The sequence below is a fragment of the Diplotaxodon limnothrissa genome, linkage group LG7 (assembly GCF_057381915.1).
Source record: "Diplotaxodon limnothrissa isolate DT_005_m linkage group LG7, D_limnothrissa_male_GT1.1, whole genome shotgun sequence".
In the NCBI taxonomy this organism is placed as follows: Eukaryota; Metazoa; Chordata; class Actinopteri; order Cichliformes; family Cichlidae; genus Diplotaxodon; species Diplotaxodon limnothrissa.
Genome location: NC_140602.1, coordinates 61448965 through 61465553, shown reverse-complemented (window position 1 = coordinate 61465553; position 16589 = coordinate 61448965). Strand labels below are relative to the sequence as shown.

At 40.2% G+C, this 16589-nt stretch overlaps 1 protein-coding gene across 1 annotated transcript in view; it reads left to right on the top strand.

Annotated features, from left to right (window-relative positions):
- hydin (HYDIN axonemal central pair apparatus protein) overlaps positions 1–16589 on the top strand; it is a 60667-nt gene that overhangs the window by 19697 nt on the left and 24381 nt on the right. Inside the window, 13 exon segments of the mRNA XM_085357132.1 lie at positions 2773–2886; positions 4617–4796; positions 4898–5072; positions 5345–5448; positions 6011–6138; positions 6557–6693; positions 7407–7516; positions 7635–7727; positions 8205–8267; positions 8269–8307; positions 8548–8777; positions 13005–13148; positions 15058–15305. Coding sequence (XP_085213258.1) covers positions 2773–2886; positions 4617–4796; positions 4898–5072; positions 5345–5448; positions 6011–6138; positions 6557–6693; positions 7407–7516; positions 7635–7727; positions 8205–8267; positions 8269–8307; positions 8548–8777; positions 13005–13148; positions 15058–15305 — 1765 coding nt within the window.

Below are 16589 nucleotides of genomic sequence, written 5' to 3'. Positions count from 1 at the left end.
TTTTAGTCGTCCCCTCGCGACATTAGTGCTGCGGTTCTTTTTTCACTGCTTTCAGTCCTTTTCAACTGCCAGACGCAGCTGTTCTCAACAAACAAATCTCACACCTGCTCAGTACTAAACCGCAGATAGACACTGTTAGACAATAGCTGCTTACAGTAGTGGAGCATTTAGCAGCTAAATTGTCACATCAACAAACAACAACAGCAAAACAAAGCTGAGCTGAAAGAGAGACAATACTGGTCCTAAAATTTGCAAGGTGGTTTCACAGCGTTGCTCCGTGATTGCTGAATGTATAAATGTGCAACGCTTAAGTAAGAACTTTGCAGTTATTGAAGATTTTAAATATCTGTTTATTATTTTATATGTGCATTTTATTGATCAATAAAGTGGAGAGAGAAAGGACATATTGCAAGTCATGATTTGAGATGAAGTCCCATTCATCTCAATCCCAGTATTGAGGACTGAGCACCAATTCTGGTAACTTAAAATCTGTAAGATCAAATTAAAGAGGGTGTTTCAGTGGAATCATCTCAGCTGTCAGTTGTCATTGTACAATTTAAGATGTAATGTCTATCAGTGGTAAATCTCTAAAGCCAAGTCCACAAGTATAACTCATTATGATACTTATTTCCCATCATTCTTTTTAGTCTCCTGACAGGCTGCTGAAAAAGAGATGTTGGTTTAGTAGTCTGAACCCAGAAAACACAGTCACGCCCACTGTGTGCGTAAAGGAAAGAATAGATTGAAGAGCAAAAGACAGATACGAGAATGTCAGAGTGTCCTATTTCTGTTTTGAACTGAACTCTTGCAGAGTCATTATCTGCTGTCTCACCATCTGTTCCCCTGTCCGCACCAGTGAGTTTTAACCTCTTTCTTAGAATGCCCACATTTTTAAAAAGCAGGTTTTTTGTTGTTGTTTGTTTGTTTGCCCCCAGGCTCCCAAATGATTTTAAGAAGTCTTATCCACCAAAAATGTTTTGTAAGATCTACAGTGTTTCTTCTGTCTTACATCATACAATGATGGATGTATTAATTTGTGATTTCCTAGGCAGTCTTGTCACACAAAACAATGTCCATGACAGTGATCATACAACAGTGCCCCCTGCTGATTGCATCTCTATCATTCACTCATTATAATGAGTTTATAAGCTGGCTCACAAGTACTTTTGCGTTCTTTGGCACTCTAGCAATTGTGCATGCAGACTTGAAGGGTGTCTTGCGTGTATATGCATGTAGTGAAGCTTTCCCACACACACATAGATAGCCTTTGGCTATAATGTAGCCATGGTCAGTGATTTAATATAGAACGTCTCCAGTATGGCTTTGAGATGGCTTCACTCACTAAATCTCTTTCATTCTCATCCATGTTTATTCAGCACTTCACTGCAATCTATCCTGACCTGTTTCCTGCTGCTTGCCTATTAAAATTCCTCTTAATTATAGAACACTCTGTTTAATTAACTTGATGGATGCACCCAATTTGATCCCATAGGGAAGGAGAGAGTAGAACAGAGAGACAAAATGAGTTCTTTGGGGTGTGGGTGCTGAAGATTTTCTTCCTCACTTGGGTATTACATTATGTGTTAATGATGCACCTGATAGACAGTGCTTATATAATTTACTTCTGTACAAGCATATGTACAAGTCCTTGCTAGTTAGCCTAATTCTGAGTAAATGTGCTGCTTCAAATGATCAACAGTGGGTTTTTTTTTAACTCTTTGATCTGTAAGATGCCAAAGAGAGGGAATATCATAAATATGGTCCTTGTAGCCATACTGGGCTTTAGTGCAGCATCACTGCTTTTATCTCCACTTCCACACCGAGTCCATATAAGTTAAAAAGGATTTGTTTTTTACTCTTAATCATGAAAATCTAAAGTAGTTGAGCAGTAGGATAAAAATATGGCGCTGCAAATAAAAATATGAATTCTTCTTGAAAAAGATTTGTTTTGTCTATCATTCATTTTTTCTTATTTTTCTCTCTTGAGAAATGTGCCATTTATAACGCTATAACGTGGAGTTTTTCTCTATTTGCAAGAAAAATATATTTAACTTTAGGGATTTCTTGTTTTACTCTTTGCTCTTATGGAAAGAAAGGAAAAAAGAATGAGAAGCAAAACGATTCAGAAAGTCAGACGCGCTCCTCTGTAACACCTGCCTTGCCATCTCCTGTAATCTCCAGGCCTGGTGCAGATGGACATAGCAGCACACATTATCCTGTGGGTGTGGAAGAGGTAGGCAAATGCACACGTAAACAAATCAGGGTGTCCCTGAGATTTCTAGTTTGTCAGGGAACAGAGAAAGCCAGCAGCTAAAGGGCAAGTCATTCCCTCTGTGCCGTATATAATACTGGCTTGCTAAATCAGTGTGGATATTCCTTGGTTTTTAAGTACTGATACAATAGAATAGTCTTATATAACTCAGCGTAATCTTCATGATCTATAGTTATTTATATTCCCTTTAGTAACTGGAGAATAGATGTAAATGTATAATTCAATAAGGGCTCCGTCTAAAACTATTTTCATTACTTATTCATCTACAGAGTATATTTATTAATCAAATCACCTAAGATACTTGTCAGTGTAAAAATATTAGCTGTATTGCCTATAGTGACCCAGAAAAATAAGGGCATTTCATATATATTGACTGCAAAGATTAATAACCTGGAAGCAAGTTGTTTGTCTAAAGTCGAGGAAAACTGGGTTTTAAACACTGTTGAGACTGAATTAAAAAACAAACCCTGAATAACTGAATCTGTTGTACTGGTTTTCAGGTGGTTGCACAGTGCCATGTAGAGGAGGGGCCTTTATATGAGATCATTCTCAGAGGAGAAGCATCAATAATCATCTACAGCCTTGAACCCACCTATTTGGGCTTTGGTCAGCAGGTACAGATACAGGGCTGACCTGACAGCTGAATTTAACATCTGATTACTTTATAACAGTTTGATTTGGACAGCTGAGACTCTGAGCTTGAGCAAATTCAATTTAAAATAAAATAACACTACGTAAGTAGCAAATCTCAGGTTCAATTTCAGCAGATTTACATCAATATAGGGATGTAAATCTAATTAACAGGAAGTGCCAAAACTTTGGGAATTGTCACTAATTTTTTATGGACAGCTGCTTCAGTGTTATATCATTGGCAGAAGATCTCACATGTGACGCAGTGCTATGGTCCTGGGTCTGTTTCCCAGTGTTTCGAGTTGCAATTCCTTATTCTTAGTTAAGAGCATCCTTAGTTTTCTATTCATTACCTTTGGTCTTTGTAAGGATTTAAGTTTGAAGTCTTATAGTTTGCATGTTCATTTGTTTTATTCTCCTGAAGAGCATGCAAATGGCTGTTGAACCCACCATTAAGCAAGCAGAGGGTGGTTTCTGTGAGGGCCTTGAAGAGGGAGGAAGGTTCCACAAAATATTAAAAAGAAAAACATAGTTTTGTACCCTTAAAAAGTGGAACTATGAGCTACATTTTCCATATTTCTATATTTCTGTTATTGTAATCCCACTGATAATGATGGAATTTGCATTTCATTAGATCTGGTAATCGCAGGACCGAGTACGGATTTGAGTTTGTTTATGTAGCTCTCCATTATCGTGTGTTCATTTTTCCTCCTTGATGTTCTTTTATCCTGCTTCCCTTGTCCTTGTTGTTCTGTTGCCATCTGTTTGCTCACCCATGTGTCACGCCTGATATCTCAGACAAAACTAATTAGATTTTTTTAAAAACTTAGAGGAGTGAAGCATGCTGCCATTTTGAAGGGAACACTGATGAGCCCGAAAGAGAGGGCGTCACATTTGTTTGTGATTGTTCATTATGAATCTTGTTTGCTGCCTTGGTGAAGTTTGCTTTATGTTTATTTGTTTTTCCTCACACTGATGGTTATTTTCCCTTTTTCCGATTCAAATTCTCTCTGTTGTTGCCTGTTAATTCTTTCTGGCGACAGCATGATAATTGTCATTAAGACAGATTGTTTAAAGATGGAATGTTTAAGTTGGCATTTTACCTTGTTTTTTTTTAACACTAGAAATACTGCTGAGAGGAAGCACATAAACTTTAAATGTCACTGCCTAGTTTTCCACACCACCTCCACTCCTTCTTTGTGTATGCAAGCCATCCGGACCAGTTATCATTGATATTCAAAACAAGGACACATTGATTTTTGATTTAGTTGAAATAGCGATTCAGCAGAACATTTCTTCGACCTTCCTGTCTGTTCAGCATTCTTCTCTCTGGCGCTGTGTCTCTCTCTCTCTCTCTCTCTCTATCTTACTCCTGTGTTGTTCTCTTGTATTTATCCAGATTTATAATTAAGAAGGTTCTGAAACAGCCCTGATTGTTCATGCATGTGTACAGCTGTGAAATGTTTTATGTTTTTGCTTGTTTGTTTCCCTTCTATCTTTTCACCTTTCTGATATTTTCACAAACTATAAGATGTAAAAGGTGCTTCTCTAAAACGAAAAGAATGTTTGCTCTACAAAATATACAGGACACTAGGTGGAGCACTTTGTCTGTTTGCCATAAGCTGCTTGACATGATGAAACTAAAGGCACAGCCCGCTTTAAAAAGCAGACGAGTGTTTCCCCTCTCGGTTTAATCTTTGTCCTTTCCTCCTAGCTTTTTCATCTTGTAAGCAAAGCTGATGTGATCCTAAGGAATACTGGCCACGTGGGCTATAAATACAGTATACAGCCTGAAAAAGAGAAGGGGGACGATACTGATGAGGAGGAAGTGGGGCAGATGACAGACTTTGAACATGAGGTTAGACCTGGTTGGCCCATGGTCGTTCCCGCTGAGGCGAGTTTATCTTTGGACTGCTTCTATTGTGGATATTTAAGTTATTTTAACATGAATGTTGATGGTTTCTTTTACCTGTGTTGCTTTTGTGTGAGTGACAGGGTTATGTTGAAGCCAGTATGGTGCAGTTACTATGGGTGCTCTACTTCCCAGGCATCCCAGAGGTTTTTAGGAAGAAGCTTCAGGTGCAGGTGGCTTTCCTACTACCGCAGGAGATCTCACTGACTGGAGTTGCAGTGTTTCCCAGGCTCAGCTTGAATTTGCCACAAATCCTACGTATGCACAGTCATTCATACAGTACACACATTTTACATGTAAATACATATTACACCAGTTTGCAGCCATGTTACTGGACCTCATAAGGATGTTGCCAGTAAACTGAATCATCCTTAGAAATATCTGTTTCCTTGGTTTTCTTTCTAACTCAATTTTACTGAAAAGCATCAAGCTCAAATTGTTCAGCTGATTTATAGTCCTCCCTTATAAGCACTGACACAAATTCAACTCTTTATTGCTGCGCTCGTGCAACACTGTGATTTCCCTTGCAGAGGAGGAGCGTTACAGTGATGTGTTACAGCAGGCCAGAACTGCTGTGGAGGCAGACAGAGTCAAAGAGGAGCTCATGAATGAAATTAGTGTTGGAAAAGGAGCAGTGGAGGAAACCTGCATACTCACAGTCAATAAATTCATTTTAGGAACAGCTCACAATCACAATATGCAGATCACAAAAAACAAAAAGAAACATCCTGTAATTGTATGCATGTTGTTTTGATATTATCACGCAGAGAACTAACAAACGTTTATTTGTAATGAAAACCACCAACAAAAGCGGTATTTACAACGGTAGAACAAAAGTCAGTGTCCTGAGAAACCTTTAAGGTTTATTTTCATCTTCATACTGCAGTTAGTGCAGATTTGTATGTGTCCTACACATAAAATGTTTTGTATATATATATGAAGAAGTTGCACATTAACAAAATAAGCTGCATATTAACAAGTAATATTTCTTTCCTTCAGGTATTACTGCTCCAGCTCCAGAAGCTCACAGATCAGAAAAAAAGAATAGAAAAAAATAAACAATATAAAACGTTGAGGTAAAGTCCTAAACTCAGAAACCTAGGACGATGACAGTAGTAAAATGTATTTGGAGATATTTATGCTGACCAGTTTTGCCAACTTTTAAATACTTTTCTGTCTTTTGACTACGTGACTAGCATGAAGAGCTGCTTCACATGGAGATCGATAGGTTGCTCATCAAAGAAAATGCTCTTGCTGTGGCTGCTAGCTTGCTGGAGGCCGGAGAACCACAAGGATCCTTCAGAAAGTGGCACAAGCTATTCAAGTATGTACTTACAACCACACACATGCAGTTTAGTGGAACAGATGGTCCACTCACTGGACTGAAATGAGAACTGTGTCCAACTGTGCTGTGGAATTCAAACAGTCCTTAATACTGAATGATATTTGGTTGCATAGCAGATTTTATTACTTGGTGTTTTTGCAAATTTGTGGGTACATGGTGTGGCTATTTATTTATTTTCAGTTTGTGCATTTTTGATAACATGTCATTATCTTGTGTTCACAGTGTATAAGTGCAGAATACAAATGATATGCAAGATACTAAGTTTCTTTACAAAACAGAAAGCCGTCTTTAACTAAAAAGAGAAACTCTTTCAAAACTAAAAAACTCAAACACTCACACAACATCCTGTAATTGTAAGCATGTTTGTGTCCAACGTTTTATTCTTCACTCTCCACAGGTTTCAGCTCCCAGAGTATGTTTTAGACTTTGTTTTTGTCATTCCTAGCAAAGTTATCAGTCAAACTGCAAAAATTACCAGTGAAGGATCAATATCTGTGTCTTTCCATGTCATTTGCAAACATCTTGAGAGCACAGGTAACACCATATCTACTTTTGTCCCGTGACATTTTCAGTCCTCTGTCTGTCTCCTTCTGTTTTTTAATACTTTGATATTTTCCACATGATCTGATTTATATATTAGAAGTGATTTGTCCTATGGAATTGAGTTCATTCCAGTTTTATTTACATAGCGTCAAATGACAACAACGGTCACTTCAAGGCGCTTTATATTGTAAGGTAAAGACCCAATCAGACAACCCCCTGTGAGCAAGCACTTGGCGATAGTGGGAAGGAAAAACTCCCTTTTAACAGGAAGAAACCTCTGGCAGAACCAGGCTCAGGGAGGGACAGACAACTGACATGATCCTGTCGAGGGGAGGGAGATAGGACAAAAGACACACTGTGGAGGAGAGCCAGAGATTACTAACTAATAATTAAATGAATCTATGAAGCCAAATGTATAGAAAAATATACAAAAAACAGAAAGTAGGCAGTCCTGTGTGGAAATAGAAAGTATTACATTAGACTTTCAAAAAATACAAATAAAAATGTTTAGATATTACAGTTAGAAGTCTTAATGTCAAAGAAAAACAAACCAATAGTAGACAAGTTTACAGATGAAACAAAGCTTAAATAATTTGTTGGCATTTCCACCATTCAACAGCTGTAAAATTATTAGAGCTGATGAAAGCAAACAAAACTGGATTTCTGATATCAAATGATTTATGACTCTTACTGGTTTATCACAGGTTTCACAACCAATTTTAAAAGTGTGAAGAATCTGCCTTGTAGTGAGACACAGACTTTCACAGTTTAGTTAGACCCTCAAGGAGCCAAGCTGAGTGTCCTCCCAATCCAGGTATCCACAAGAATAGACAAGCTTGTATACGGCTAGAAATACATTTATTGTGTCTTTTCATTCAGTGTCTATAAACAGTTTTGGGTCTGTGTTATTAATCTCATCTTTGTCGATACAGGTTGCAGATGGCCCAATGGTACAGATACGACTGTATGCCATGGTAACCATGCCAGATGTCACTGTTTCCAGGGATACAGTTCAGTTTGACACTGCAGTGTGGCATGTGTCAGAGTACAAAGGGCGATAAAAAGGGGCAATGGTATAATATGCTCTAGCTTCTGCTAGAGGTTTCTTCCTGTTAAAAGGGAGGTTTTCCTTCCCACTGTCCCCAACGTGCTTGCTCAAAGGGGGTCGTATGATTGTTGGATTTTTTTCTATGTATGTATTATTGTAAGGTCTACCTTACAATATAAAGTTCCTTTAGGCAACTGTTGTTGTGATTTGATGCTTTATAAATAAAACTGAATTGCATTGAATTGAACTGAAAAATTGAATTGAGTATACTGGGTCACCGTGGTGCTATCTTGTTGTTAACTGTAAAATCAAGTGAATACGTGAATTTTTTCTATGTACTTCTTATCAGACCTGTACATTTGATACTTGAGAAAATCTTTTTAATTGACAGCCAGATGTGGCTTGTATTAATTTGCTATCATAAGCTATTATGAGTTTTGGTGCAAAAGGAAAGATTCCTTTTGTAACGCATCAGATGAGAACAATACAGCTACTGAACCATGAGTCTGTGCCTTGCCAACTGGAGCATTGCTGAGAAGTTTCAGGCTTTTAAAAAGGTATGACTTTAGCTCGTTTATGGATAAAATAAAAACTTAATCCACATTCCACACGGTAAGAAAAATAGGGAAGTATAAGTGAACAATAAAATATGTGCACGGCATTATAATCGAATGCAGCATTGTGGAAATAAGTTATTTTAATATCAGGGAAAAGTAGAGTACTGTGAGTAGTAACATGTGGGTGATATATAGCAAAATAAAGACGGGGATGCTGACCTTCATGTACATCTCTTTCAGTGTGCTTATGTAGTGGTGCGCATGGCTGAGAGCACCCAGCATGTGTTCCTCACGGGTCAGGTTCACGGTGAGGCTCCACATCTCGAGTTCTGGCCATCGGTGCTGGAGCTCAGACCTTGCCTCCCTGCCAGCACTGAGGTTGAACCTGAGGTTACCGCCAGAAACCCCTGTTCTTTCCCCACTGAGTTTTACTCCCTGGAGTTCACACACAGTACCTCCAGGAAGAAGAGGTAAGTCTTCAGTTTCAGAAATAGTGTTGCAAGTTTACCTTACAATGTATCGTATATTTTTTAAAAGGCAAGGCCCCAAGTGAGGTAGTAATGTCAAATACATATATTTGTAATGAGTGTGTGGTGTCCTTTTATTGATAAATTACTGCTTGGTTAAAAAGAGAGGGAGGGAGACAGGCATTGTTTTCTTCGGTCAATCAGTTAATCCCTCACAGCTTTTCCAAATTGAATTATTTATTGTTATGCTGCAGTGTCTTTAATTGGAATGCATGACATTGCAGTGTTTACTAATATCCCTTTACAGTTTGTCAGGACTTCCAGCATTTAACTCAGTGTTACCAGTTAGAGTTGGATTGTAAATTACATTACATAGTCACATAATGTTGTTTTTTAAAATGCATCTCATCTTGTTTTCTGCATTCAGTTTTCCTGTATATGTTCATTTTACTGGATTAATAATCAAATAAAGTATTTCTCATTTCATGCAGATCCTGCATTTGATGCACAAGTGCAACATTTTACATCTATGTAAGTTCTCATCCACCCAGGTCACCATAGCCTGGAGTAAGATGTTTGACCTTTAGAGCTAAACGCTGATGTGTAAATCTGGTATTTAACCCATAATGGAAATGTTACCTTGGATGTGGTTCTGAGTCCAACTATTAGCCACCTACAATGCAGTCTACACCTATACATTACACCTACAGCTATTAAAATGTTTTCAAAAACCTAAAAAGCTCTTCCTTATCTTAAGCTTTTAACTCTAAATAAATTATCTTTGCAAACTATTTTTTTGTAAAAGCAACAGTGAAATTTGAATTCAGTTGTTTGAGAACTGACAATTGTCTGCCACATGGGTGTTGATGTGTCACCTGATGGTTTAGCTGCATGTAGCTGCAGAAGCATTGCTCTGATTATATATGGAGCCCCAGTGACAGGTTAAAAAAACACAGATTCCTCCTAATTTAAATAGTTAAATGAAGACAGAGTGTAAAAAAAAAAAAAAAAAAAGTAACCAGCTGCCATATTTAGCATGGTATTAAGGGCGTTTTTCTCTTTTTTCTTAGATAAGAGCAGCACATCAGCTGCCTTGGCACGCCAGTATGGAGCAGTGTGCCTTAGTGTTGATGCTGTGGCTGCAGGTGTGCTGCTAAATGGCACTTCACCGCTAGCCTGACTGCCAGACAACTATTTGACTCTGCTGCTGTGGAGTATGCTCAGAAGAATCCTGGCAAGCTGGAAGTTAAAGAAGTAGGTTGTGATGGACAAATTAATAAGAATGTCTTTAACTGGTTTAACTGGTTTAGGAAGAGACTATAAATGTACTTAAAGAGAAAGGTGTAAATTTCAAGGGGATTCCCATCCTTAAATAATTAAAAATATTTCTACAGTAAGGTAGGATACCACAGGAAAAGATTTTAATTCAATTCAATTCAATTCAATTCAATTTTATTTATATAGCGCCAAATCACAACAAAAGTCGCCTCAAGGCGCTTCATAGAATATTTTAGATTTATCTACCTGCTACCAGGTCCAGTCGTTGGAGAAACTTCAGAATCAGGGCCTGCAACACCTCATCTACTTTTCCACCTGATACAACAAAAAGCAGGAAACGACTATAAATGTACTTAAAAAGAAAAAAAGAAGTTTTTAAAAACTTCTTTAGTCCTCTTTTAGTGTGTTTATATTCTCAATAAAGTGGTGGTTTTAGCATCTTTTTTGTAGGTGAAGTCACTCTTTTACATCTCTATACAAAAATAACATTTAAAATGTAAATGCAGACTGAAACTAGCCCTTAGGTTAAATTTCAACATGAACTGTAGTCAGAACACATTCAGCCTGCTTTTAAACAAATGCAATGAAATGCATTTACAGTTTTTTACAGCCGCTAGGACACATTTCACAATACTTAGGTCACTTTTGCAAAACTCTTCACACAATTCTCCTAACTGACCTTCAGCTTGGCAAAGCAGTTCATTTCACATTCAAAATGCACTACAACTACCAAAACACTTTATTCAGGTCTCAAATAAACTCATTCTTCCAGAACACTAGCAAAGGTTGACAGCCAACAAACACACTTTGTCACCCACAAAACAATGACCTAAAAAAACACTAACAACATATAGCATGACACAGTGTTTTCTTGTGTAAAACAAGGACACATCTCTGTTTAGAATTTCAATGTATGTTACTGGAATGAATCAGACATCATGCAGAATTCGTTAATATTTGTTTATGTATTTTTATTTTTTTGCACTAAGTAATCCCAAAATACAAGAATTTGTATACACACCATCCACTGATACACATACAATAGTAATGCTATTCTACTCGGTCTTCTCCATTTGGCCACAGGTTCTCATCCACATCACATCTTATGCCATCTAGGGCAATACACCTAGGAAAGAATCTTCTGGCTGCCAGAATTGAAGGAGTTGAAAAATTGAATGAGAATCAGCTGTGGCTGGTTAAACTGCATTTTTAGATTTAAAATATGTTTCAATAAAATATTGCTGTTGAATTTTGCTGTCTTTTTAAGTTTTGCATTGTGTTATTGTTTTGGCCATAAGTTTAACAGTTTTGAAGACAGTATGTAAGTATATGCAAAATGTCCTGTACGTACAAAGATTTTTGGCAGTTGTTGTGTCTGAGTGAGAAAATAATTCATGAAATTTGAGAGATGTAGTCATTGAATGCATTTTGTGCCAAAACAATGATAACTGATCCTCAGTTTGGCCCACATAGACTTCTGTTGTGCTCACTGTGTGAGGAGTTTTGCAAAAGTGACCTAAGTATTGAGAAATGTGTCCTAGCGTCTGTAAAAAACTGTAATTCAGTTTAAAGTCATTTTAGAGGAGAAGAGGATGTTGTCTAAGCTAACATCCATCATGGACAACACCTCCCACCCCCTGCATGAGACTGTACGAGCACTGAGCAGTTCAGCAGTACATTTTTACAATCACAGCACAGGAAGGAGCGCTACCGCAGGTCATTCTTACCAGCAGCTGTCAGACTCTATAATGCAGCTTAATATTCTTTTGATCATCTTACTCACCAGCTTGTTTGCTTACTGTACATTTCATACATAGCTCTGTAGAATTGATACATATCCCTGTACATTTTATACGTATTACCGTGCAATTTTTAAAATTTTTCTATACATATTCTGTACATTGTTACCTGTATATATCTGTATATACAAACTCGGATGCTTATGTATATAGGACCACCTTGTGTCTTCCTTTTATATTTTTTTTTTCCCTTGCTGTAAGAGCTCTGTAACACCGAAATTTCTCATCCGTGGGATAATAAAGGTTTATTCTATTCTATTCTATTCTAACTTCAGAATTAGGGCCTGCAACACCTCATCTACTTTTCCACCTGGTACAACAAATAACTGTGAGGACAGAAGCAGTGAAGATGACTCTAAGGCTCCCCCGATTTCAAAATATTTCTTTATCTTTTGACTTCAACTTCTAAAATGACTTTTTCTAAAAACCTTTTAGTCCTGTTTCAGTGTATTTACATTCTCAATAAAGTGGATGTTATCGAAACAGGTTGATATCAGCTGCATCCCAGTACTTCCAAATCTCATGGTACACCATTGGTGGACATTCGTATCTATCACTTCAGGGGAGAAGCCAAGAAGTTTAGTAATTTTTTCTATTTCTCAAGGGCTCTTGTTGTGCTTTAGAGTTTTCTCCCTCCACATTTAAACTGACATGTACTGCAATGCTTCAGTGTTGTCCCGCAGTCTCACCCTCAACTCAACAGTGAGGGATATGGTAAAGGCTACACACCACTTCCTGACATTATTTTAATCCTCAGGCGCAAGGTGCAACTCGACTGCTTTCAACTCAAAAGGGTAACCAATTTATGGTTTGGAACTGAGCTTTAAAGTAGTGTTTTCCCTCAAAAGCCTTGATGACAGGCTGTACCTCTCCCAGCACAAAGCTTATTGTACCTGTTTTCTGTAGGTGATTGAATCCAACACTGGGAGAGGAGGAGAAACTGTAAGCAACAACTATCAAGGTTTCAGCCCAGTATACTTTCATTAGGTGAAGACTTGATTCTTACTGTTATCTCTGATATAATATTTTTAGAAGTACAGAAACAATATAAAATAATCACATTTAGAACTGAATTTATCAAATTGTATTTCTTGCTACCTTTCTAACTTATGTTTATAATATGCAGCGGATATTTTTTGTGTTCTCTCCATAGATACAAGATCACACCTACATGTGACAACAACTTTGGTCCACTGATCTACGGCACCAGGAAAACCCAAAGCTTCACCATGGAAAACCATGGAGACTTCAAGACTTTTTTCACCATCACAGACCCTACACTCCTAAGCAGGACAGGGTAAGAAATCAGAAGACAGAAACAACAAATTAACAGACACACATGCACTTATCGATCTGTGCGTCTGTCCTATTCTCAGAAACACCAAATTATTCTAATAAATAAATCAAGGTACCTCTGGACTGTTACCTGTGTGTTGGTGGTTGTTGTTTGGCTGTACTCAGCTGATTCACAGGATTTAGCAGGTATATTTCTATGAACCAGAGTAGGTGCAGCATCTTGTCTAAGGTCAGCTGAAATGGTTGAGCGCAGTTATTTTGGAGTTGACCTTATTAAATATGTGTTTGTAGGAATTTAACATTTTGGAAGGAGCAGTTGCATGTTCAGGGCTGGGACATGGGCTGGCCCAAACTGTGTGGAAATGTGATTGTTTAAACTCCATATTGCTTATTTTATAGTTTAGGTTACTTATTAGTTTTGATGTTAATATCTAATATAATGTACTAACGTAGATTGGTAACAATAGGCTGTGTGTTACTAATCTGCATACTGTTATTAATAATAATTATTGTGGGTGATTTTAACATCCATGTAGATGCTAAAAATGACAACCTCAACATGGCATTTAATCTGTTATTAGACTCAATTGGTTTCTCTCAAAATGTAAAAGAACCCACCCACCACTTTAATCACACTCTAGATCTTGTTTTAACATATGGCATAGAAACTGAACATTTAACAGTGTTTCCTGAAAACCCTCTCCTGTCTGATCATTTCCTGATAACATTTACATTTACAATAATTGATTACACAGCAGTGAAGAGTAGACTATCACAGTAGATGTCTTTCTGAAAGCGCTGTAACTAAGTTTAAGAATATAATCCACCCACTGTTATCATCTTCAATGCCCTGTACCAACATAGAGCAGAGCAGCTATCTGAACGCTACCCCAGCAGAGGTCGATTATCTTGTTAATAATTTCACCTCCTCACTACGTACGACTCTGGATACTGTAGCTCCTGTGAAAACTAAGGTCTCTAATCAGAAGTACCTGACTCCGTGGTATAATTCTCAAACACGTACCCTAAAGCAGATGACTCGTAATCTGGAGAGGAAATGGCGTGTCACAAATTTAGAGGATCATCATTTAGCCTGGAGAAATAGTTTGCTGCTTTTGTCATGGTCCTGGGTCGGTGACCCAGCGCTTTTAGTTTGTTATCATTTTCTAGATGATGATTGTTTAAGTTCTGTGTTATTTTCGATCTGCCTCTAAGTCTGCGTCTGTACCTGTCTGTCTATGGTGTCTCCCCATCTGTTTGTGAATCTGTCTGTTTAGTTCAATGTCTTGTCTGGTTCCATGTATCTGAGTTTCCTGTTTTATTGTGAAGGTCCGTGTCGTATGTGAGTGTGATCAGTTTACGTTTCCCCTGTCCCGTCAGCCCAGATTCCTCCCAGCTGTGTTGCCCTCCTGTCTCTCATCCCCTGATTACTGGTGTGTGTATTTAAGCCCTGTGTGTTCTCCTGCCTGTTGCCGGTTCGTCTGTATTACTCAGTGTCAGTCTGTGTATCCACCGTGTCTTCTCCCTGCTGTTCATCGTCATCCTCCTCTGCTCGTTTTCATTCAGGTTTGTGCTCTGTAGTTTAGTTGTTTCCCAGTTTAGTTTAGTTCGAGCCCCGTTTGCTGTTTGTCCACATTTTTTTGTGTTCAATAAATCACCTTCACTCCTCTACGACTGCCTGCGCTTGGATCCTCATTTATTCCACACGGCTCGCCTCGGCAGCCGTGACAGTACGAACCGGCCACTATGGACCCAGCAGCAGTCAACCCGCCCGAGGAGCTCCGGGAGGACATTATTTACTCGGTGGACAGATTAATTAACTTATGGCTCGAGCATGAGGGGAGAGAATTCCGCCAAGGCATAGCTGTTCGGCTACAGCTCTTAGTTTCTGGTCTCCCCTGGTTGCTCAGCTCACTTCACCCGCTCACACAGAATTTCGTTCTGAACGAGCTTCATCTTCTCCCCCCTGCTACCACCCACTCTGCAACTCATGCTTCACTCCCTGACCCGACGGAGAGTGTCCTGCCCGGCCCGTCGGTCCAGCCTTCAAATGGGAAACGGCACTCACGCCGTCGACGCCCCTCGCCACAGTCGGACCCCAGGATATCAGAGCGGCTGACTGTGGTGAGTAAAAAGGATAACGGCTCCAATCTGAACTGTAAGACTTTTTCTTCTGGGGTTGTTCGGGGTGTGTCAGTGGGAGCTAATTCACAAAGCTTACCTACCTTCGTGATAACTGATCTCTCCCAGGTTGGCATTTTTTAAGACTTCAGCGAAAGCAAAGGGCTGTTGTTCTTCTGAACCTGTTAAACCCATGTCAGCTAACCCAGGGTCTGCTAAAACTGTGGCATATATCCCAGAGACAATTAACACCAGCTCTGATAATACCAGGACTGTTTATTCTTTTGAACTGCAACCGGATGCTCAGTTAGCCGCCCGGCCTCAAGCTCAGTTAGCCGCCCGGCCTCAAGCTCAGTTAGCCGCCCGGCCTCAAGCTCAGTTAGCCGCCCGGCCTCAAGCTCAGTTAGCCGCCCGGCCTCAAGCTCAGTTAGCCGCCCGGCCTCAAGCTCAGTCTCCAATTCCACCACCGCCGTCATCCCAACCATTGTTTCAGTCACCCTCAGTTCAGCCTCCTGTTCAGCAGCCACTAGCCCTGCACCCTGTGTCACTTGCTACTCCGGTACAACAAGCCCAGTCAAATCAATCTAAAAGGAACTGGGTTTCATCCGTTTGTTCTAAGCAGAGCGTCAAACCTAATGATAATGTCAACATTCCTCAAAGGCTGGCCAGTTCTGAGACTGAGATGCACTCCAGGGCCTCCCCAGAGGCTGGGTTTCAGCCCCCATCAGACTCTGGACCCCTGGAGTTTAAGAAGCCAGCTGAGGACTGCACCCGGCTGTCGCTGCCTGAGCAGGGTCAATGCTCTGCGCAGCTGCAGGCCGCTATGTGTTTGCCAGAGGCCCGTGCGCCTGCTGGTCCTGTTGCGTTCCTGCCAGAGGCCCGTGCGCCTGCTGGTCCTGTTCTGTCCCTGCCAGAGGCCCGTGCGCCTGCTGGTCCTGTTGCGTCCCTGCCAGAGGCCCGTGCGCCTGCTGGTCCTGTTGCGTCCCTGCCAGAGGCCCGTGCGCCTGCTGGTCCTGTTGCGTCCCTGCCAGAGGCCCGTGCGCCTGCTGGTCCTGTTGCGTCCCTGCCAGAGGCCCGTGCGCCTGCTGGTCCTGTTGCGTTCCTGCCAGAGGCCCGTGCGCCTGCTGGTCCTGTTCTGTCCCTGCCAGAGGCCCGTGCGCCTGCTGGTCCTGTTGCGTCCCTGCCAGAGGCCCGTGCGCCTGCTGGTCCTGTTGCGTCCCTGCCAGAGGCCCGTGCGCCTGCTGGTCCTGTTGCGTCCCTGCCAGAGGCCCGTGCGCCTGCTGGTCCTGTTGCGTCCCTGCCAGAGGCCCGTGCGCCTGCT